At 51.2% G+C, this 24,117-nt stretch overlaps 1 protein-coding gene across 1 annotated transcript in view; it reads left to right on the plus strand.

Moving 5' to 3' along the window:
- The window catches only part of Ryr1 (ryanodine receptor 1), a 133,808-nt gene that overhangs the window by 102,001 nt on the left and 7,690 nt on the right, over positions 1-24,117 (plus strand). Inside the window, 8 exon segments of the mRNA XM_052167344.1 lie at positions 10,676-11,017; positions 14,069-14,860; positions 15,540-15,604; positions 16,474-16,624; positions 17,482-17,568; positions 18,768-19,019; positions 20,592-20,722; positions 22,226-22,268. Of these exon segments, the coding sequence (XP_052023304.1) occupies positions 10,676-11,017; positions 14,069-14,860; positions 15,540-15,604; positions 16,474-16,624; positions 17,482-17,568; positions 18,768-19,019; positions 20,592-20,722; positions 22,226-22,268 (1,863 nt within the window).

A 24,117-nucleotide genomic window follows, 5' to 3' on the forward strand; every position in this document is an offset into this window, starting at 1 on the left:
GATCCCCCAGTGAGGGGCTGGGGGCGTGGCTCAGTGGTAGAGCCCCTGCCTAGAATCCCCCAGTGAAGGGCTGGGGGCGTGGCTCAGTGGTAGAGCCCCTGCCTAGAATCCCCCAGTGAAGGGCTGGGGGCGTGGCTCAGTGGTAGAACCCCTGCCTAGAATCCCCCAGTGAGGGGCTGGGGGCATGGCTCAGTGGTAGAGCCCTGCCTAGAATCCCCCAGTGAGGGGCTGGGGGCGTGGCTCAGTGGTAGAGCCCCTGCCTAGAATCCCCCAGTGAGGGCCTGGGGGCGTGGCTCAGTGGTAGAGCCCCTGCCTAGAATCCCCCAGTGAGGGGCTGGGGGCGTGGCTCAGTGGTAGAGCCCCTGCCTAGAATCCCCCAGTGAGGGCCTGGGGGCGTGGCTCAGTGGTAGAGCCCCTGCCTAGAATCCTCCAGTGAGGGCCTGGGGGCGTGGCTCAGTGGTAGAGCCCCTGCCTAGAATCCCCCAGTGAGGGGCTGATAAGATGGCTCAGCAGGCTAAGCATGACAACCTGAAGCGTGCGTACACACCCACACACACACACACACACACACACACACTCTCTTTAAAGAACTGTTTTTAATTAGTAAAAGTAAGCCGGGCGGTGGTGGCACACGCCTGTAATCCCAGCACTCTGGGAGGCAGAGGCAGGCAGATTTCTGAGTTCGAGGCCAGCCTGTTCAACAGAGTGAGTAGGACAGCCAGGGCTACACAGAGAAACCCCGTCTGGGGGAGGGGGAAGAAAAGAATTAAAAGTAGACATGGTGGTGTATTGGTGCATGCCTTTAATCCAAGCACTGGAGCTCTCTCTCTCTCTCTCTCTCTCTCTCTCTCTCTCTGTGTGTGTGTGTGTGTGTGTGTGTGTGTGTGTGTGTGTGTGTGTGTGTGTGTGTGTTGGGACCCAAAGTAGTTAGAAACAGGTACTGGATCCCTTGGAGCCGCAGGGACAGGCACTGTGAGCTTTCTAATAACATGGGTGCTGGGAACTGAACCCAGGCCTTCCAAGAGTGGGAAGACCTCAACTTCTGAACCATTCTCCAGCCCTGTTTTCTTTTCTTTCTTTCTTTTTTAAAAAGATTTATTTATTTTATTTACACGAGGACACTGTAGCTGTCTTCAGACACACCAGAAGAGGGCACCAGATCCATTACAGATGGTTTTGAGCCACCATGTGGTTGCTAGGAATTGAACTCAAGACCTCTGGAAGAGATGTCCGTGCTCTTAACCGCTGAGCCATCTCTCCGGTCTTTCTCCTCCTCCCCGTCAACCCCGTTTTCTTCTTTAAATAAGTGTGCATTCTTGGGATTTAGTTTTTGTTTTGCGTTTGTTTTCCATGACAGGGTTTCTCTGTGTAGCCCTGCTGTCCCAGAACTTGCTCTGTAGACCAGGCTGGACTCGAACTCACAGAGATCCACCTGCCTCTGCCTCCCCAGGCTGGAATTAAAGGTGTGTCCCACACCTGGCTTGCATTCATAGAATTTTAACTGAATCTGTCCCCCTCTACCTGTTGACACATACCCCTCCCCCACCCATCCCATACCAAATTCGTCTTAATACTTTTGCTATTTTTTCATACAAATGCAAATAGTCTTTTTTTTTTCCCTCAGTCTTACATAACCTACAGGGCACTATACCATTTGTCTAGATTATCCATGGGGCTACCAGCACGTGCAGCCATGCCTGGTTTGGCTGGTTGGTTTGGTTTTTGTTTGTGCTGGTTGGTTTTAAAGATTGATTGATTGATTTTATATGTGTGGGTATTTTGTCTGCAGTTATGCATGCGGTTGCTTGTAGCAGACAGAAGAGGGCTGCAGGTCCCTGGAACTGGAGGGACAGGTGGTTAGGAGCCCTCGGATATGGGTGTCAAAGACAAAACCTAGGTCCTTCCAAGCAAGAAAGGTGCATGATCTTAATGCTCTCAGCCGATGGGCCATCTCTCCCGCTTCTTTCTTTTTTTCTTTCCACTTTTTTTTTTTTTAACCAAGCTGGCTTCAAACTCATAAAGATCCACCTTCCTCATTGGATTAAACTCATTAATTAAAGGCATGCACTACCATGCCTGACCCCAGCCTCTACTTTAATTTTTTTTTTCCCAGAGGCAGGATCTCATGTGGGCCAGGCTGGTCTCAACCTTGATATGCAACCTCAGATAACATTGGGCTGCTGACCCTCCTGTCTCCTGAGTTCAGGCTGTCCTAGAACTCACGGTGATCTTCCTGTCTCGGCCTTCTAAGTGCTAGGATTCTGGGTGGGTGCCAACCTGCCAAGGATTATCTATCTATCTATCTATCTATCTATCTATCTATCTATCTATCTGTTTATTTTGGTTTTCCCCAGACAGGGTTTCTCTGGAACTGTAGATCTTGTGTCCAGGCTCTGTAGACCAGGCTGGCCTCAAACCTGAGACCGCTTGTTTCTGCCTCCTGAATGTCGCTGGGCTGCTCTTCTTTATGATGCTGTTTTGGCCATGCAGAATATTTGAGTTCTATGTGGAAATTCATTTTAATAATTTTATTAACTTTTAGTCATATAAAAATACTAAACAAACAATACGTTTATTAATCTTGTAAAGGATTCGAGGTCACTTTTTTCAAATATTGTTTTATTTATTATCATTCCTGGGGGGGGGTGCTGCCACATGGAGGTCGTGGGATGGCTGTCTGGAGTCAGTTCTCTCTTTCCACCATGATTTGCAGAACTCGAACACAGGTCTTGGGCCTGTGTTGGTCATCGCGTCTATCCCTGAGCCTGTCTCATATGCGTACTTCTTCCAGTCATCCTCATCCCACCTCTAAAGGCTTCGGACAGGCAGGGGTGTCCGGGTGTCTTTTCCACCGTACATCCTTGTATAAACCAAGTTACTGAAGAACCGTAGCGAATGTGAGTGAGTTTGTGGGTGCTCTGCCGCTGACCAAGAAAATACTCTGTGTGTCGCCGCCTGTGCTGGACACAGTCTCCTTGTCTACAGCTTATGTCAGGAAAGTGTTCCAGACACAGGGCTCCTCAATGGAAAACTCATTAAAGACACAACAGAGTGTTCTGGGAATGTGTCTCAAGGCCTGACAGGATGTGCCTGTCAGGCTCGAAGCCCTGTGTCTGACCCCCACAGCATGGGGACAGACAAGGCCTTTCAGGAAGCCGCAACAGTTAGGCTGAGTGATCATGGAGTGAGAGGCGAGGACAGGGCTCCACCCCCAGCCTCCATTTTTACTACATTTTTGAGTTTTGAGACAGGGACTCATGATGTTGCCCAGGCTAGCCTAGAACCTACACTTCTCCTTCCTCAGCCTCTGATGTACCTGGTGCTGTTGAGACTTCACAGCTGGCTGGCTAAGAGTTCCTTTTAAACAATCACGTCTTGACTTTAATCCCAGCACTTGGGAGGCAGAGGCAGGCAGATTTCTGAATTCTAGGCCAGTCTGGTCAACAGAGTGAGTTCCAGGACAGCCAAGGATACACAGAGAAACCCTGTCTCGGGGAAAAAAACAAAAACAAAAAACAAACACAAAATAAAAAACAAAACAATCACATCTTTACTGCCTTGCAATGCACACGCCTCCAACCTACCCATTTAAAGCTTCCAACGGCGATGGTTTTGAGGAGATTGGGGGAATGGTGAAATTGTCACCATCTAACTTTAGAATGTTGCAATGACCCCAAGAAAGAGCCCTGCGGCCTTTAGCAGTCACTGCCCCTCCCGCCACCTCAGCCCCCGGGAACCACTACCCCGGTGTCTGTCTCTGGAGATTGGCCTGTTTTGGACACACACGGCTTATCGGTGGTATCACACTACGTGTGCACACACACGGCCTTCCTTTTATTTGACAAGACACGGGACATTATCGTTCCTCACCCAAACCACACGATGAAAATAAAATTAGAATTATCCACTGGAGAGGCCGCCCAGTGCTTAGGAGCACCAGCTGCTCTCGGAGAAGATCCAGGTTCAATGCCCAGGACCACATAGTGGCTCACAACCATCCTCAACTCTGTTTCCAGGGCACCCATGTCCTCCTGGCGTCTGTGGGTCCTGCCCACAAGCAGTGCACACACATTCACGCAGACAAACATCTGGACACGTGTACTAAAACGCGTCCTTAATTTAAAGAAAGGGTTTTGCCCATAATCCTTTTCTTTTGGCTTTTTGAAAGATCACTGCATAGCCCAGAGCCTAAGAGGGCCCACAACTCACAGCAATCCTTCTGCCTCAGCCTTTAAAGTGCTGGATTCCAAGTAAATACCACCGTGCCCAGCTCAGGTTCTTTTTGTTTTCTTTGTCTTTGGAATTGTTGGTTTGTTTGTTTACCTATTCTTACTGTATGTGTGTGAGAGAGAAAGGGAGTAGAGGGGTGTGTGTGTGTGTGTGTGTGTGCGCGCACATGTGCGCGCAAACATAGGAGGCTGTTAACCCTTCTCTTAACCCAGCTAGATCCCAAATTATTAAGAATGAACTATTATATTTATTTTACAAGATTCTTTTTAAAGATCTATTTATTTACTTATTTATTTATTTATTTATTTATTTTATACAAGTACACTGTAGCTGTCTTCAGACACACAAAAAGAGGGCATCAGATCCCATTACAGATGGTTATGAGCCACCATGTGGCTGCTGGGAATTGAACTCAGGAAGAGCAGTCAGTGCCCTTAACCACTGAGTCATCTCTCCAGCCCAACTTAATAAGTTTTAAGGGCCCAACAACTGAGCAGTACTGCTCTGTTTTAATCCTCTAAGCTCACCTGGCTGCCTCCCGGCCAGGTTCCCCAAGATATTTGCACTTTAGTATTGATCTGGCTCTCTGGGCTTTAGGTGGGCTTTCCCCGGTGTCTCCCGGACCCTCTCCTCTAAGCTGAAACCTCGCTTCCTCTCCCTGGCTCCCTCATTCCCTTCTGGGAGGAAGTCCAGCCCTATCCTCTCCCCTGCTCAGTCATTGGTTGATCATCTAGCTTTATTGACTAATCAGGGAATAACTGGGGAGCAGTGTTTACACAAACTGAGACAGCAGATTCTCAGACTAAGGATCTGTGGGCGCAGACATGAGCCTGTGAATAACACACACACGGTGATCTTTACACAGTGCAAGTGACATCATGCCTTCGGGAAGTCAGCAGACATTGGGTTCTCTCTCCACCACCTTTATGTGGGTGCTGGGAATTGATCTCAGGCACCAGGTTTGCCCACCAAGAGACTTTATCTGCTGAATCATCTTGATGGTCTTTTTTTTTTTTTTTTGAGTTTTTTTGAGACAGATTCTCACGTAGCCCAGGCTGGTTTCAGCCTTGCTATGTAGCTAAGGCTGACCTTGGATGCCTGTCCCAGCTCCTGATTGCTGGGATCCCAGGCATCCATCATTGACTATCTAGAGCTGGGGTCCAGCCCAGCACTGAAAACAAAGAGCTCAAATATTCAGTCAGAATTCCAGTTGTTTTAATTTTTTAGATTTATTTTATGTATATGAGTACACTGTTGCTGTCCTCAGACACACCAGCAGAGGGTGTTGGATCCCATTACATATGGTTGTGAGCCACCATGTGGTTGCTGGGAATCGAACTCAGTCTCCTCTGCAAGAGCAGTCAGTGCTCTTAACTGCTGAGCCATCTCTCCAGCCCAGAATTCCAATTCTTAAATTCCCAATAATTGGAGGTTTTTGTGACAATTTCTTTGAATCAAAACTCATGCTAACATAATCATCTGACATTTCTTTAACTCTTCTTTAAAGGGTCATCTGTCACTTGTCTTCCCACTCCTGTGTTTGTTATTATTTGAGACAGGTTCCATCTTGGCTGACCTCAAACTTCGAGCAGTCATTAGCATTGGTCTTCTGAGTTTGGGGATTTTATGCATAAGTCACACACACAGTGTGTACATATGTGTGTATGTACTTCTGTGTGTGTTGAATCTGTGTGTGTATGTGTGAGCACCTCTAGGCGTACTGAAGCCAGAGGACCACTTCAGGTGCCATTCCTCTGTGGCTGACCACCAGGATTGTTGACCGGCTTAGAGCTGACCGTTAGGCTAAACTGCCTGAGCAGTGAGCCTGGGCCTCTTCTGTCTCTATCTCGCAGCTCTGGGATGACAAGCAAGCATTCGGCTTTTTAAAATGGATTCTGGGGCTGGAGCGATGGCTCACTACTACTCTTGCAGAGGCCCAACACCCGCGTGGCAGCTCATAACCACCTGTGTAACCACCACAGTCCTAGGGTATCTCAAACCCTGTGGCCTCCAAGGCCATTGTAAACGCATGCAACCAGAACACCTGTACACATCAGTTTTTTTCCTCTGATGATTGGATTCAGGTCCTTATTCCTGCAGGCCAAACGCATTACTGACTAAGCTATGTCCCTGGTCCAAGGTCTTTTGTTTATGTCTATGGTTTTTATCTGCGTATAAGCGTGCCGTGTGCATGCCTGGTACCTAGGAAGGCCGGAATAGGGAGCCAGGTGCCTAGACCTGGAGTTTCAGAGGCTGTGAGCCACCCCGTGAGAGGCTGTGGGTGCTGGGAGCCAACCCGTGGTGCTGGGAGCCCAACCCAGGTCCTCTGCAAGAGCAGTCAGAGCTATTCACAGCTGAGCCATCTTTCCAGCCCTTGTGATTTTTTTTAAAAGGGAAGAAATACACATACATATCAGTTTATCCAAAATATTATTTCAACATTTTGTGTTTATCCCACGCCAAGTCCCAGATGGCTAGAGCCTCCGGGTGTAGAGTCTTTCGCAGTCTGGGTCTGACTATACCATCTTCTCTGTCATTTCATGTGTTCCTCTGTCCCTGTGTGGCCTGTCAGCTGAGACTTGTTACAGACATTTTGTCAGAATCTGTTTGGGAGGGTGTTATTATTTTACTTGTGCTTTTGCCCTGTAACCATCCACCCAGCGGACACATCTCCTTGCCTCTCTGATTTCATCCCGTAGGCAGCTGCTGGTGGTGAATACCCAGACACGTAAGCTCCTTGGAGATGGAACATGTTGCTATTTAAATTTCTAAACATTCACAAACACCATAACAAGCATTCATTCATTTCCCAAGCAGATCTCCGGATTGTACACTGCACCTTGCAGTGCAGTGCAGGTTTAAAAGCATTGTTCAGCCGGGCGGTGGTGGCGCACGCCTGTAATCCCAGCACTCTGGGAGGCAGAGGCAGGTGGATTTCTGAGTTCGAGGCCAGCCTGGTCTACGGAGTGAGTTCCAGGACAGCCAGGGCTACACAGAGAAACCCTGTCTCGGAAAAAAACAAATCCAAAAAACCAAAAAACAAAAAACAAAACAAACAAACAAACAAACAAAAAAAACCTCACCACTTCTCTGAAAATGGAACAAACTTTAAAACTGTCCCATCTTCAGGCATTTTGTGTGTTTGACAGCTTTAGATTCATCAGTGCAGTCGCTCACGTGTAGCCCAACACTTGGGAGCTGGGACAGGAAGATCAGGATAGCTAGGCCAGCCTTGGTTACATAGAGTTAGAGCCAACCAAAGCTACCTGAGACCCTGTCTTAAACCACAAAAGTGAAGTAAAAGGATATATTAGATTTCCACTATTGTGGCAAAATACCCGAAATAATTCCTTTATAAAGAAAAAAGGTTTTCATTTTTTGTTCCTGGTTTCAGGATTTGGTCATTAGAGTGAGTTCCAGGACAGAAACTAAGCAAGAAGGATTAGGTATTTTGCCTGCAATCCCCTAATCCCTTTAAGCATTCCACCAATGGCCTAAAGCCCTTTCACAGGGTCCCACCGGCTGAATGGCCACAACAGCTTCCAATATCGCCATCTGTAAGTCAGATCTTTAATAACACCATGACTTTTGGGGGACATTTCAAAACCACAGCATCAGATGAGGCCCCTACTGGGTGTCGGCCGCTCCCTTAATCCTGAGAGCACGCTAGTGAGCAAACTTGAGACACCCTACTCAAATGGGGGGGGGGGGCGGGGCGGGGGCGTAAGTGAAAATAAGCTAAACCGAGCCTGCGAATGGGTTGGGGGGGGGCGGAGGAGGGAGATGCTGATGTTGAGATTTGAGTAGCACCCACCACATATAAGTGGAGGAGAGAGTAGTGTTCCCTGCAGATGGACAGCAAGTGAAGGCTGGAAAACAGGCAGACAGGAAGGAAATCAGTGAGGCTGCGAGGCAGCCTGGTAGAAAGGAAGAGGCAGAGTCTCCCAGGGGCGTGGCAGGCTGGCGGGGAGCCTGGGCGCGGCTGGCGGGGGCTGGGGGCAGCAAGTAGGCTTTGGCATTTAATGTGTATGGTACGCAGCCAAGGGAGGTTCTGAGCAGAGGGTTCAGACCTGGAGCAGGTGTTTTCAGAGTCCCTCCCGCTTTGCGTAGAGATAGGGGTGCCGTGGGGAGCCCCCTGTGACGGTGGGAGACAGAGGAAGTGGGGACCACGGAGGGAGAAGACACGGATGGGCCCGGCATCTGTTCTGAAAGCAGAGCTGAGAGTTTTGCTGAGGAATCTGATGTGGGCAACAAGACAAGAGAGAGCAAACAGATATGACTCAGAGATTTTAACTTAGGCATGGTGGGTGGGTGGGTGGGTGGGTGGGGCTGTCACTCCCGAAATGCATAAGACTGGGGAGCTGGAGCCGTTTGTCTTCTAAAGTTCACTTCTGGAGTCCAATGCGATCTTCCATGCCTGTAATCCCAGTGCTCTGGAGGTAGAAACAGGATTGCCAAGAATCCAGGGCTAGCCTGCTCTCTAGAGGAAGTTCCAGGCTAGCCAAGGCTACACTGTAAAGGCAGTCTGAAATAATAAATCGAAAGAAAACAAGTTACTTCTGAGCACTTCTGTTGTGGGGCGCCCTCCACCAAGATGTGTCAGCTGCCACATCCGTCAAGATTCCGGAATGTGGTCAGAGCCCAGATGGGACACCTGACAATCATATGTGCACGGTGACATTTGGAGCCCGAGATCCCAGTGTTACCTCATGGGAGGTAGGAAGGGAAAGAAGATGGCAGCTCTCGGTCCTGCCCGCCCCACCTCAGCCTCTCCAGGTCTGGACTCATGTGAAGGGGACCAGAGAAGGTGTTACAAAAGAAAGGACGTGTGTATGGTGAGCCCAGGCCCCTGTGCGAGGCAGGTGCCGCTCCTGGGGCGGGGGATGCGGCGGGCTACATGACAAGAGGTTCCTGTGTGACTGAGTCTCCTTGCTCTGTGGTTTTAGAGCCTTTTATGATTTTGCAAAGCCTGTTACTCATTTAGAAAGCGTTCTGCAAAGCCCTTGGCTTTTCACAAAGGACAGCCCGGAGCCAGGAAATTTCGCTTCTGTTTATACCCCAGAGCTACATCTCTCTGTCTGCATTCTGCAGCCCATCTGGAAGTCGATCTGGAAGTTCACCTAGTAAAATATGACCAGTGTCCTATAATGTAAAACAGAAGGCTGAGAACTGTTGCACAGCTAGAGTCAGAATTGAAGTGCCTCTTGAAATTTTGTTTTTGTATATGGTTGGTTTTTGTTGTTGTTGTTTTTGTTTTGTTTTGTTTTGTTTTGCTCTGAGTTTGGTTCCCAGAATTGCATGAACTGGGCGTGGTGGTGCATGCAAGTAATCACAACACTCAGAAGGCTGAGGCAGGAGAATTGCAATTTAAGGTCAGCTTTGGCTGTGTAGGGAGTTTCAGGCCAGCCTGGCCTACATGGCACTTTGTCTTAAAAAACAAAAAAGCGGGCTGGAGAGATGACTCAGTGGCTAAGAGCACTGACTGCTCTTCCAGAGGTCCTGAGTTCAAGTCCCAGCAACCACATGGTGACTCACAGCCATCTATAATGGGATCTGATGCTCTCTTCTGGTGTGTCATGTACAGCGACAGTATACCCACATTCATAAACAAACAAACAAACAAACAATAAACAAATAAATAAATAAATAGAAAAAAGCAAAATTAAAGGAAACAAGACAAGATAAACGATAACAAACAAACAAGAAGATGCCAACATTGTGGCAAAGGCCTTTGATGCCAGCACTTGGGGCAGAGGCAGGTGCATCTCTATATAGTGAGATGCCAGCCTGCTCTACAATAATGGGTTCTCAGACAGCTGCATAGCCCCTGTCTCAAACAAGCAGAATCAAGATTATTTTTTAATTTTAAAAAACCCACCCTTATTAGCTGGGTGTACCATTATCTTACCAAGAGCATGGTGGCCTTTTACATTTCTGTTTTGGGATCGCAGGCATGGATCTACACATCTGTTTCTTCTGGACATCCATCATATATCTGAGGCAAGCACCTGACCAACGGAGCCTTTTATTTTGTGGAGATTTATTGTGTTGTTGTTGTTGTTGTTGTTGTCATTGTTTTTGTTTTTGAAACAAAGTCTCACTATGTCATCCTGGCTATCCTGGAATTCTCTATGTAGACCAGCCTGGCCTCGAACTCACTATGTAGACCACCCTGGCCTCAAACTCACTATGTAGACCACCCTGGCCTCAAACTCACTATGTAGATCAGCCTGGCTTCGAACTCACAGAGATCTCTGCCTCCGCTTCCCAGGTGCTGGGATTAAAAGAGCACGCCCAGCCTAGCGCAAGCCCTTACAGTTTAGTTGTTGCTGATGCTGAGGCCCTTGAGTTCACTCCCTCTCTCTGTCCTTCCCCCCTCCTCTCCCTCCCTCTCTCTCTCTCTCACCTCTCCCGCCCACCCACCCCCCCACCCCCACCCCCGCAGGCCATGGACAGCCAGAAGCAGTTCACTGGCCCAGAGATCCAGTTCCTGCTCTCGTGTTCCGAAGCAGATGAGAACGAGATGATCAACTGCGAAGAGTTTGCGAACCGCTTCCAGGAACCAGCGCGGGACATTGGCTTCAACGTGGCGGTGCTGCTCACCAACCTGTCAGAGCATGTGCCCCACGACCCGCGCCTGCGCAACTTCCTAGAGCTGGCTGAGAGCATCCTGGAGTACTTCCGGCCTTACCTGGGCCGCATCGAAATCATGGGCGCATCGCGTCGCATAGAACGGATCTACTTTGAGATCTCAGAGACCAACCGTGCCCAATGGGAGATGCCCCAGGTCAGTAGTCCTGTGTGTGTGCATGAGGTCTTGGTATCCTGAAAACCCTCTATGGCGCTGTAGACACCTTCAGTGTCCGTACCTCAGGCCCAACCCGGCTCTGACAAGCCCACACCCCTCCCCCATTGTATTATATGTGAAGACAAGGTTTATGCATCCCAGCCTGGCCTTTGACTCGATGTGGCTGAGGATGAACCCTACCTCTGTGCCCTCGGTGCTGGGATTCAAAGTGTGTCCCACCACATCATGCTTTGGGGGTTCTGGGAATCAAACTCAGGGCTTCCTGCATGCTAGGCAAATTACCAGTCGAACTATACCCCCACATCCCTTCTCGGAGACACTCTGTGGTTCGGGCTGTGATCTTGCACAACTCCAGCTGGTTGGTGGCCGCCTCTTGCATGTGCATGCCTTGTGCATTGCAGCGGTAGCATGGGTGTGTCCTCGTGGTGGGTAGTGGTGCATCATAACTTGCAAACTCACCCTGGGAGTGTCAGTGCCACCTGTCACCCTGACGCAGTCACACACATGCTTCCACCTGTGCTCTGGACCCCAGGAAGCCCATGCCAGCTCTCTCGTATACAGCCGTGGCTCCGGGGTACCCTGCCATGCATGCTAGCACATTCTCAGAGATGCCTCTCAGAACCATGTCCCTAGCAGCCTGGGCCTTCTGAGTCCTATCTCAGGACTCCCTTCCCCAACCTCACTTGCCCAACCCCCATGTCCCACGGATGCTTGAGAGCGGCTCACACACTCCCCTGAGAGTCCTCACAGCTCCAGCGGACTCCATGCCTGCCGGGTGCCCATCTCATGGGTGAGCCGCACTGCCACCCTCAGTCCCTACCCTGTCCCAGCACCCAGGGGTCCTCCTGCATACACTTGCATTCACACGTGTGCAATGCTCCCATACCCACACATGAGGCTCACACACCCATGCCTTCCTTAACCGCACACCCCTCAAACCACTCCTCAGTAGAAACCCGGCTCGTGGACCCGCCCCTGGTGTCTCCTCGCTCTCCACAAGAGCCCTTACGATCTCACACCACACCACGTACTCACATCCCATCAGGGCCGCCCGCGTGTGCTTTTACACGTCCTTGCACCCAGCGTACCTGTGCACGCACATCTGCAGCAAGCCTCCATTCATCCCGTCCTCCTGGATGGTGCTCGTGCTCTGTTAGCTCTCTCCCTCCTCCCTCTCGGCCCCTCTCCTGCTCCCTAGTGCATACTTTCTACCCATGATCTCCCTGAGCTCCTCGTATGAACACCCTCCCGTACGCCTAAGAATCCATGCATGTCCATGTGGGCCTCATGGGGAATATATCACCAGTGAACACTATACGCTTGTCTCACACCAGACAGGCACTGCACTAGTTTAACCACCCAACACCTGTCAACTCCCTAAATCTGTATAACCTTCAATTGTGCCCCTTTTATGGAGGGAGAAACTGAGGCTGAAAGAAGTCAAAAGTCACCCAGCTTTTAATAGCAGAATCAGCTGCAAAACTTTTGCCCTCAACTGCCGTACTCAGTCCTCCCAGAAAAACCAGAAGGAGCCTAGCATGGTGGGGCCTGCCTGCGATCCTAGGACCTGGAGAGTGAAGGCAGGAATACCAGGAGTTCAGGGTCACCCTTAGCAACCCACAGCATTGAGTTGAGCCTGGGAAATATAAGACCCTGGGCATGGACAAGTATGTGAATGTAATCCAAGCACTTGAAAGGCCGAGGCAGAAGAATCACATGTAGAAAGGAAACACATGCTGATGTGGAGACTGTCTCAAAACCAAAAGAAAAAATAAAAACAAAATAAACAAAGGCTAGATTCTAGAGCTAGCTTCTTGAAAGCTCAAACTTTACTTTTTAATTTATGATCTGTATTACTGCCTACAAGTGAGTGATTATACAGATACCTATATATTATATATATGTTGTATATATAACATATATAATCACACACACACACACATACACACACACACACACACAGTCTGTATCTCAGACTAGCCCTAACCTACTTTACAGCCCAGGGAAGGCTAGAACTTGGGATCCTCCTGCTTCAGCCTCGCAAGTGCTGGGCTGAGAACCTTGCAGGAGCATGCTCTGTGCTTAGAGCTGCTGTTTATAAGTTTTGGGCTGTGTGCAGAGCTATGTGCCTGTAGGCCTGGGTACTCTGGAGGCTGAGTGGGGAGGACTGTTTAAGGCCATGAGTTCAGAACCAGCCTGGGCAGCCTAACAAGACCATGACTCCTTAAATATAGGAGAAATTATGGGATGTGGTGGTACACCCCTCTAATACTAGCATTTGGGAGGCAGAGGCTAGCCAATGTCTGTGAATCTGAGGACAGCCCAGTCTTTATAGCGAGTTCCAGGCTAGCATACATCACGGTGCCGTATCCAAAATAATAATGGTAATTTAAAAAAAAAAATAGTGGTAGTGCTCACGATCATTGGCAGTTATGAGTGCCCACTGCTCTTGCAGAGGACCCGAGTTTGGTTTCCTGTCCCACACTGGTGGCTCACACCATCTGAGTGGTAGCTCCGGGTCTAGGGGATCTTATAGCCTCACCCGGGATCCTAGGTCCCCGGCACCCACGTGCACTCGCACATACATACACATAATTTTATTGTTTTTAAAGATTATTTTACGTGTGAGTGCTTTGGTTGCACGCAGTGAGTTCACCACCTGCGCGCGCACGTGTGTGTGTGTGTGTGTGTGTGTGTGTGTCTGTCTGTCTGTCTGTCTGTCTGGAGGGCATCGAAACCCCTGGAATTGGAGTTACATATGGTTGTGAGCCATTCTATGGATGCGGGAGCTGAATGGGGTCTTCTGGAAGTGTAGCCAACGCACTTAATTCTGAGTTATGTCTCCAGCCTTACAGATGATTTACAACAATAATAAAGAAAATTGTGAAGGATGGTGCTGTATACCTCTGATCCAGGGGTATCAGGACTTCAAGGCCATCCTCTATATTTAGTTGTAGCCTGACCTGGTCTACTTAAGTCCCAGTCTCACCTGCTACAATGAACCCCACCATCTGCTCCCCTCTTCTGCAGGTGAAGGAGTCCAAGCGCCAGTTCATCTTCGACGTGGTGAACGAGGGCGGCGAGTCCGAGAAGATGGAGATGTTCGTGAGCTTCTGCGAGGACACGATCTTCGAGATGCAGATCGCCGCTCAGATCTCCGAGCCCGAGGGCGAGCCGGAGGAGGACGAGGACGAGGGCGCGGAGGAGGCTGACGAGGGCGCGGCGGGTCCCGACGGGTCGGGCTCTGCCGCGGCAGCGGGCGTGTGGGTGTGGCTGGCGGCGGTGGCGAGCCGGACGCTGCGGGGTCTCAGCTACCGGAGCCTGCGGCGACGCGTGCGGAGGCTGCGGCGGCTGACGGCGCGGGAGGCTGCCACGGCGGTGGCCGCGCTGCTCTGGGCGCTGGTGGCTCGCGCGGGGGGCGCGGGCGCGGGCGCGGCGGCCGGGGCGCTGCGGCTGCTCTGGGGTTCGCTGTTCGGCGGGGGTCTGGTAGACAGCGCCAAGAAGGTGACAGTGACCGAGCTCCTGGCAGGCATGCCGGACCCCACGGGCGACGAGGTGCACGGCCAGCAGCCGAGCGGCGCTGGCAGCGATGCGGAGGGCGAGGGGGAGGGAGAGGGCGAAGGCGATGCCGCCGACGGCGCTGGAGATGAAGAGGCGGCCGCGGACCAGGCTGGCACGGGAGGTGCCGACGGGGCGGTGGCCGCAGCGGACGGGAGCCCTTTCCGGCCAGAAGGCGCCGGTGGTCTCGGGGATATGGGTGACACGACGCCAGTGGAGCCCCCCACGCCAGAGGGCTCGCCCATCCTCAAGAGGAAGCTGGGGGTGAGCGAGGCCTGCGAGGCTCCAGGGCGCGGAGAGAGGGACAGCCTGACAGAAACCCTGCGAAAGCCAGGCAGAAAGAGAAGCTCGAAATATTGGGGAGAAACACAGATACTGCAGAACTAGAGAGAACCAAAGACCTAGAGACCAAATTAAAGGAGAGGAGGGAGGGGTCAGGACTAAAACGACCCACAGAGACAGGGCCAAGACACCAGGAACAACCGTCAGAGAAGCACAGAGCTGGAGGAAGTTTGTGTGAGAGAAAGGTCCTAGGATAAGGTCCCCCAGCGTCCTCACACCTTGGTACTGTGACTTGCTGCCTGTAGTTGCCAAGGTGATAAGAAACCATGAGGGAGCAGAGCATCCTTTGGGCAAGGACACTAACACAAGCCTGTGATTCCACACTGGGGAGGCTGAGGTAGAAGGATCTGAAGTTCAAGACCAGCCTGGCTTACATAGAGAGAACCCATCAGGAGCAGCCAAAAAGCTCTTAGAATTCGGCCTGATCTGCACAGGGCCGGGAGGCGGGCGTTTTATCTCCCTAAGCCTCAGTTTCCTAGGAAGCGGGGATCCAGATCACTCTGATTACCCAGCGGGGAAGAAGTAAGGCCAGGGGGTAACGGGCTAGAAAGAGGCTGGCGAGCACCAAGAGGACTGAGGCCTGTGTGTGCCCCACCCCCAGGTGGACGGAGAAGAGGAGGAGCCGCCCCCGGAGCCCGAGCCTGAGCCTGAACCCGAGAAAGCTGAGTGAGTGTCTGTAGGGGCAGGGGGCAGGTCCTTGCCTCAACCCTTCTAGACTGAGAGGCTTCTGAGGTCAAGGCCAAAAGTTGTGCTGGTCACTCTCCGCCCTCAGCATTATCACGTCCATAACGTGGGGGGACTGAGGAGAGACTTCAAAGGCATCGAAATTAAGACGCTCCTTTTAGGTTTAGATCTCTGTGCTTGTGGTTCCTTCAGTCTGGAACACACACACTTGCACTACACGTGAAGTTATTGTGTGGAGTGTGGTAATCTCAGAGCAGCGAGCTGAAGGCCTCCCTGGACCAGAACAAGTTCCAGACTATCCAAGCCAACTTAACGAGATAACAAGATAACATCCCAAAATAAATAGTTTTAAAAAAAAAAAAAAAGAGCCGGGCGGTGGTGGCGCACGCCTGTAATCCCAGCACTCTGGGAGGCAGAGGCAGGTAGATTTCTGAGTTCGAGCCCAGCATGGTCTACAGAGTGAGTTCCAGGACAGCCAGGGCTACACAGAGAAACCCTGTCTCGAAAAAAATCAAATCCAAAAAACAAAAAAAGTGTTTCTCAGAGGTAGAGCACTTACCCAGAATGCTTTGGGCCCGGCTTTAATCCCTAGCGCTGCAAACCAGAAACATTTTATGTTACTTTCTTTACAATGCTGGGGTTAAGACCCAGGGCAGTGTTCTACAACCGAGCCCTGCCCCCACCCACGCTACTCAGCTCGGCCTAAGGGAGTTTGTGCGGACAAGGCCGATGCTTGTCTCATCACCCTGGGTCCCGAGCACCATCTAGACCTGGCCTGGTGTGGGGTGGCCCACAAACGAGTGACTTTGAATGCATGAATGAATTGCCCAAGCTTTTTCTGTGTCCTTCAGTACCGAGAATGGAGAAAAGGAAGTCCCTGAGCCACCTCCAGAGCCCCCCAAGAAGACACCCCCTCCACCCCCTCCAAAGAAGGAGGAAGCCAGAGGAGCAGGCCTGGAGGAATTCTGGAGCGAACTGGAAGTCCAGAGAGTGAAGTTCTTGGTGAGGGCCCGGCATAGAGGGCGGGCGCAGAGCTGTGCTCAGCCACAGCTGGGAGGGCGGAACCCACCACCTCACGATGGTGTCTGGGAGACAGCGGCCTGTCCCTTCCCGGGGCCAGGCTAGACTTGCGCTGGGGCCGAGGGAGATGAATGGAAAGTGGCTCTGTGAGGAATTGTGGGAGGAGCAGGGATAGGAGATGTGGGGAGGAAAAGAGGGCATGGTGAAGAATCACACACACGCACACGTGCACACACATGCACACGCACACATGCATGCACACATACACGCGCGCACACACGCGCGCGCGCGCACACACACACGCACATGCATGCACACATACGCACGCACACACGCATGCACGCACGCGCGCGCGCGTACACACACACACACACACACACACACACGCTCCCAGGAGAGCAGACGGTGCAGCACGGCTGGGGATACCGACTCCAGTCCACCCGGATTCAAATCCGGGTGTGGGATTGGGGCGTGGCTGGGTGGCAGAAAGAAGGCCCGGTGTGAGCATCCGGGATTCCATCTAGAGAATCACTTCCCGCAAAGAATCAGCCTGCAGATCCTTGGCTATGTGACCTTGAGAAGGACGCCTCCCTGGGCCTCGGTTTCCTCATTTGCCGAGGGGAGGGTCGTGACGGCAACAGCCCTCACTAAAGCTGTTCTGGCGCGAAGCAAGCCCACGCATAGGAAATTCTCCGAGTGGAGGTCTCGGTTCCCAGCACTCCACGAGTAGGAGGTTGTGGGGAGCTATTTGAGGATCAGGTGCTTTCGCTGTGGGTAAATGTCGGGATGCGGTCAGAGGTCAGAGATGAGGCCTCCGTGAACTCTCTTCTCTTTCCTAGAACTACTTGTCGAGGAACTTCTACACGCTGCGATTCCTCGCTCTCTTCCTGGCATTTGCCATCAACTTCATCCTACTGTTTTATAAGGTGTCTGTCTTGTGGCTACAGGCCTGGAGGGGGGGGGAGGGTCTATTCAGTGGCAACTGGCCCTGGTGGAGGGGGGGGGAGGGAGGCAGATCCTCACCCAGCTGAGAGGCGGGAGATCGGAACACCACAGGTGTCCTTCAGGGAAGCGGTGGACGGTCCAGACTCAGCCTTCTTAGGGGAGCTCAGCCTGGACAGCTGGTGCTGATGTGGGGTGCCCTGTGGGGCTGAGGGGAGGTGATAGGCACATATGGGACAGGTGTCTGAGTGCACTCAAGAGATAGAGCAAGACACAGAGCTGCTTCCCCTGCCAGCTTTGGCCCCTGCCAGGCAGTGCCCAGGTGTGGACGTCCCATCAGTGTACCCAGTGATGCGGCGGGGCCAGAGCAGCTGAGGAGAGTTGTGAGGAGGAGAGATTCGTGTTCTTGGGGTGGGTGCTTAGAGATCAACACAGACAGCGGTGAGCAAATGCATAATCTCTCTCTGCCTCTGTCTCCTGGTTCTCAAAATGGGATCAAAACCACATTTACGTCTGCGACTTCTGAAACTTAAAAGAGGGAACCAGGGTCAGGCACGGTAGTACAACTTGAATCCCAACACTTGGAGGGCAGAGGCACTGTAAGTTCTAGGCCAGCCAGGCCTACTACAAAGTCAGACTTTATCTCAACCAGTGAGATAGATACAGGAGGATCCGGAGTTCAAGGTCATTCTTGGCTATACAGAGAGTTTGGGGTCAGCCTGGGCCACTTGAGACCCAGTCATTCAAATAAATAAATAAATAAATAAATAAATAAATAAATAAATAAATCATGCAACAGTTCCTGGATCTAGAAAATGCCCTTGAGGCCTGGTGTGGAAGCACAAATTGATAGTCTCAGTCCTTGGGAAGCTGTCACAGAAGATCACTAGTTTGAGGCTAGCCTGGGCTGCATAGCAAATCTCAGGCAAGCCTATGCTATCAAGATAGTATGTTAAATAGCAATGTTGATGGATGTAGTGACGAATGCCTTCAACCCCAGCACTCAAGACGCAGGCAGAGACGGATGGATCTTCCGGCATTTAAGGCTAGCCTGGTCTACATTAGTGAGACCCAGTCTCAAAAGGGGAAAGCAAAGAGAGAGAGGAAACAAAGGAAGTGTCATATGCCAGAAAGCTCCGAGCTCCTGGGCTCCCTCTCTGATTTGTGTTCGATCCCATTTCAGGTCTCAGACTCTCCACCAGGGGAGGATGACATAGAAGGCTCCGGAGCTGGGGACATGTCTGGGGCAGGGTCTGGGGACGGCTCTGGCTGGGGCTCCAGGGCCGGCGAGGAGGCAGAGGGCGATGAAGATGAGAACATGGTGTACTACTTCCTGGAGGAGAGCACCGGCTACATGGAGCCCGCCCTGAGGTGCCTCAGCCTGCTGCATACTCTGGTGGCCTTCCTCTGCATCATCGGCTATAACTGTCTCAAGGTGGGACGTGGCCTGTGACTGGCCCTGGGGCTATGGAGGGTGCTTGCAGAGAGGACCTAGGAGGTGGTCGGGACAGGAGGCTTTAGGTTGGGTAGAATTAGTAACCAGCAGAACAACTAATAGGTTACTGTCAAAGATGCCAGTCAGCACGGATGCTTTTGCAAATGGGAGCTAATGCAGCCCACAGCTCCCAGGCTAAGCCCCAGACTATCTGTACCATGCATACCTTGCTGTGTGCATTTCCCTATCAAGGGGACAAATTTATCATGGAGAATGCTGAATTAGAATCTCTGTGAATCGGAGAGGTGGAGAGACAGCCTCAACAGTGAAGGGTGCATACTGCTCTTGTAGAGGACCAGAGTTCGCTTCCCAGCGCCAGTGTCAGGCAGCTCAGGCAGCCTGTAACTTCAGCTCCAGGAGATCTGATGCCCTCTTCTGGCCTCCAAAAGTACTGCGCTTGTGTGCACGTGCACACAAGCACACAAGCATACACATAATTTAAAACTAATAAAAATAAAATCTCTCTTTATAAGATCTCCTGCAAAGGGGCTGGGGAGATGGCTCAGTGATTGAGAGCATTGCTGCTCTTGCAGAGGACCAGGGTTCGGTTCCCAGCACCCACGCAGAGTGGCTCACAAATGCAGTCACATAACAGCATGCACTCACACAGACACATATATACACACTTAAAAGATTTTTTTAATATGAAAGATCTCTGATAAGCTGGGCCCATAGTAGTGCATGCTTGTAATTCCAGGGGACAGGAGGATATTGAGTTCTGGGCCAGCCTGGGCTACATAGGGAGATCCTGTCTCCAAAATAAGGGGGGTATGGACACACAAGCCCTCACCCCTATCAAGTAGCTCTTGACTATTGATTGCTGGCAAAGGGAAGAAACACATTTCTTCAGGAGTGTGACCTGGGGTAGCCTGCCCCTGCCTCAATGGAATGGCCCACACCCATTTGTATATGAAAAATACTAACTGGACTCATGGGTTATATTTAAAAATCAAGGCGTGGCATGGTGGCACACACCTCTAGTCTCATCACTCAAAAGAGGCAGAGACAGGCAGATCTCTGCGAGTTCCAGGTCAGCCTGGTCTAAATAAAAGATCTGTCTCTGGGGTCTCAGATGTGACAGGGGAGTGGATTCTGATATATATCAGATATGCTCAAGGTTTGTCACGGCCCCCAAGGCGTGTCTCAGGCACCCGCTGGGTTCCGAGGGTCTGGAAGGTTGTGTAAATCTTTGCTTTAGAGTCTTTCTCCATGCTGCGTCTGCAGCTTGGCCCTCCTTCCATGGCTTCCCCTGCCTCTGTCTTATATACCGTATGGGCCCTGAGTTGACACCGTCCTCTGGAGCCCCACCCTGCAGCAGAGAACGGGAACCTGCTCCTCCCCAGCCACCCCTGGCCCTCTGCCGGCACCACCATCTTTCTACCCTGAAGACTGAGACAGTCCCGTTGGTGCCATTCACAGGCTACCACAGGTCTTGTGGCTTCTGCAAAGGCCATGGTCTCCCTCCCTGCAGAACTAATGTCACCCCTCAGCACTGCCTCCCTCCGTCCCTAGGTGCCCCTTGTCATCTTCAAGCGGGAGAAGGAGCTGGCCCGGAAGCTGGAGTTCGACGGTCTCTACATTACAGAGCAGCCGGAAGATGACGACGTGAAGGGACAGTGGGACCGCCTGGTGCTCAACACGCCGTAAGTGACCAGCCCCACCTCAGGGTGGCAGAGGGGGGCAGGGCTAGGTTCCCACCCCAGTCCAGGCCTGGCTTGTTCTCTGTGAGGTTGGTCATTGTCCCCACCCAGTGGACACATTGAGGTTCCTCTGGGTGTGGGATTAGCGTGACAACTCAATGAATGAACTGCTTCTAGACGCCATGAGATCTACTGAGATCCTCAGCAATAGAATGAAAACCGGGATGTGACCACCAGGCACCTGGAATCCCAGACTAGGAGGCAAAGATAGAAGGATCCGTGGGGCCCACTGACTGTCTTAGCTAGGGGTCCATGGCTGTGAAGAGACACCATGACCAAGGCAACTCTTATAAAGCACAACATCTCATTGGGGCTGGCCTACAGGTTCAGAGGTTCAGTCCATTATCATGGCGGAAAGCATGGCAGCGTCCAGGCAGGCACAGCGCTGGGGGAACTGAGTTCTACATCTTGTTCTGAAAACAAACAGAAGACTGGCTTCCCGGCAGCTAGGATGAGGGTCTTAAAGCCCACCCCCAAAGTGACACACTTTCCTCCAACAAGGCCACACCTCCTAATAATGCCACTCCCTGGGCCAAGCATATTCAAACCACCACACTGACCAACTAGTCTAGCCAATTGGTAACCTCAACGTTCAGTCAGAGACCCTGTGGGAAGGGTTAGAGAGATGGCTCAGCAGTTAAGAGCACTGGCTTCTCTTTCAGAGGACCTGGGTTTGATTCTCAGCTCCTATCTGGTGGCTCACAACCATCTGTAACTCCAGTTGCAAAAGATCTGACCCCTCTCCCTCTTTTCTGGCCTCCATCCAGCACACATGCAGGCAAAACATTCATACACTCAAAATAACAAATAATTTGTTACTTGTTAATAGAGTCTAGAGTCAGGTGTAACTGCTTATGCTAGTGTTTCAGCTCTTGTGAGCTCGAGGCAGGGGGATAATTTGAGTGCAGGAGTTAAAATGATCCCTGTCCTATTCCATTGCCTCCTGGCCTGGCCCCTGGCTTCTGATCCTTCCCATGTGTCCTAGTCACTGTTCAGTTGCTGTGAGGAGACACCGTCCCGGCAGTTCTTACAAAAGAAAGCATTAATTGGGGGGTCTGCTTACAGTTTCAGAGGGTGAGTTTGTTCTCGTGGTGGGGAGCGTGGTGGCAGGCAGGCAGGCATGGTGTTAGAGAAGTAGCTGAGGACTGCATCTTGGTCTCCAGGAGGAGAGAGACAGACAGAGGGAGACAGAGACAGAGAGACAGAGAGAAAGAGACAGAGAGAGACAGAGAGAGACAGGGAGAGACAGAGACAGACAGAGAAGCAGAGACAGTCAGAGACAGACAGACAAACAGACTGAGCCTGCTGTGGGCTCTGGAGACCTCACAGTAAGGCCACACCTTTTAGTTCTTCCCTGACCGCTCATCCAGGACTGAGATACACGAGCCTGTGAGTGTCAGCCTCATTCAAACCATCGTAACCTCCCCCCCACTTCTCTCTTGACAGGTCTTTCCCCAGCAACTACTGGGACAAGTTTGTCAAGCGGAAGGTGAGAGGACCGTGCGGGGCGGGGCAGGCTGCTAGGCTGAGTCCCCTGCGGCCAGTAGACCACCCCTGGCCTTGCCAAGGGCTTATTTTTTATGGGACCCTGATTAAGGGGCTGTGTCCCTCTGAAGAGTTCGCCGTGGGGAACATGGGCACGGTGATCATAGTTTCTTCTTAAAAGAGAAGATGCCTGTAAAGGCCCAGGGTCTCTTAGCCGGGCGTGGTGGCGCACGCCTGTAATCCCAGCACCTGGTGGGGGGGGGGGGAGGAGGGAGGGCAGAGGCAGGCGGATCTCCTGGAGTTTGAGGACAGTCTGGGTGAATTCCAGGACAGCCAGGGCTACACAGAGAAAGTCTGTGTCTAAATATCTCTTTGAGGGCCTGAAGATGTCACTTGGTTGGTAGCGTGCTTCTTGAGCATGCGTAAATCCCCAGCATGGTATAAAATTAAGGATGGTGGTACAAGCCTGTTCTTAGGAGATGGAGGCAGGAAGATCATAAATTTAAGGTTGTCCTCATCTACATAGCAAGTTCATGTCTACACTGTGCTACGTGAGACCCTGTCTCCATAAAAACCCAAATCAAACCAGCAACGATATGGACAGACAGACTGATGGATGGAGGGATGGATGGATAATGGATGGATGGATGGATGGATGGATGGAGAGATGAATTTGTAGCTGGACTTTGGCTGCTTTGTGGGTCCTTTTCTTCTTCTTCCTTCTTCTTCTTCTCCTCCTCCTCCTCCTCCTTCTCCTCCTCCTCCTCCTCCTTCTCCTCCTCCTCCTCTTCCTCCTCCTCCTCTTCCTCCTCCTCCTCTTCCTTCTTCTTCTTCTTCTTCTCCTTCTCCTTTTCCTCCTCTTCCTTCTTCATCTTCTCCTCCTCCTCCTCCTCCTCCTCCTTCTCTTCCTCCTCCTTCTTCTTCTTCTTCTCCTTCTCCTCCTCCTCTTCCTCCTCCTATTCCTTCTTCTTCTTCTTCTCCTCCTCCTCTTCCTCCTCCTCCTCCTCCTTCCCTTTCCATCCCCTAATACCAGATAAGAGGGGGAAATGGATAGAAAGGAAAGGAGGCAACAATAATTAGACTACTTCCTGCTGAGTAGGGCATCAAGTTCCTTGGGGCAAGTTTGATCTTCACTGTGTCAGGACCTCTAATTTCTTCTTGTTCTTTCTTCTTTGCACATAACTACTTAACAAACAGCAACCAGCCAACGACACACCTCTTGGGGCCCTAGCATTTATAGACCCTCTGAAAAAGCCCTCAGAATTCCAAACATCACACAATCACAGAAACTATCTGCAGCTGGCAAACTCACACCCCTGCTAGAGCACGAGGCAAATCATAGCCGCTGCAGACGGTCCAAAGCGGCCCCATATCCCACACCTGGGATTAAAAAAAAACATATTTCCATAATGTGTCTGTGTTTTTAAAAGAAATCAAAGCTCCAAAATTGTCACTACATGGCTTAGTAGTTAAGAGATCTTTCTCCTTTTCCAGAACCCAGATCCAGGGGCTCTGATACTTTCTGGGTTTGGAGAGCACCCAGTCACAATCACACAGGCAAACACACATATAACTAAATAAGTAATAAACCTTGAAAGAAATGCGAACTCAGCAACAAATCTTTAAAATGTAATAAAGGGCTGAGGGAATGCTTCAGCCTTTAAGAGCGCCGGCTGCTCTTGCAGAGGACCAGGATTTAGTTCCCAGAACCCACATGGTGGCGCACAACCACCTCTAAACTCCAGCTCTGGAGTATGAGATGCCCTCTTACAGCCTCTGTGGGCACTGCACACACATAGAAACACATACATAAAACATTAAAATAACTAAATGTTCAGGTGTTATGGCTTTAT

This window comes from Apodemus sylvaticus, chromosome 1 (assembly GCF_947179515.1).
Source record: "Apodemus sylvaticus chromosome 1, mApoSyl1.1, whole genome shotgun sequence".
NCBI classification, from domain to species: Eukaryota; Metazoa; Chordata; class Mammalia; order Rodentia; family Muridae; genus Apodemus; species Apodemus sylvaticus.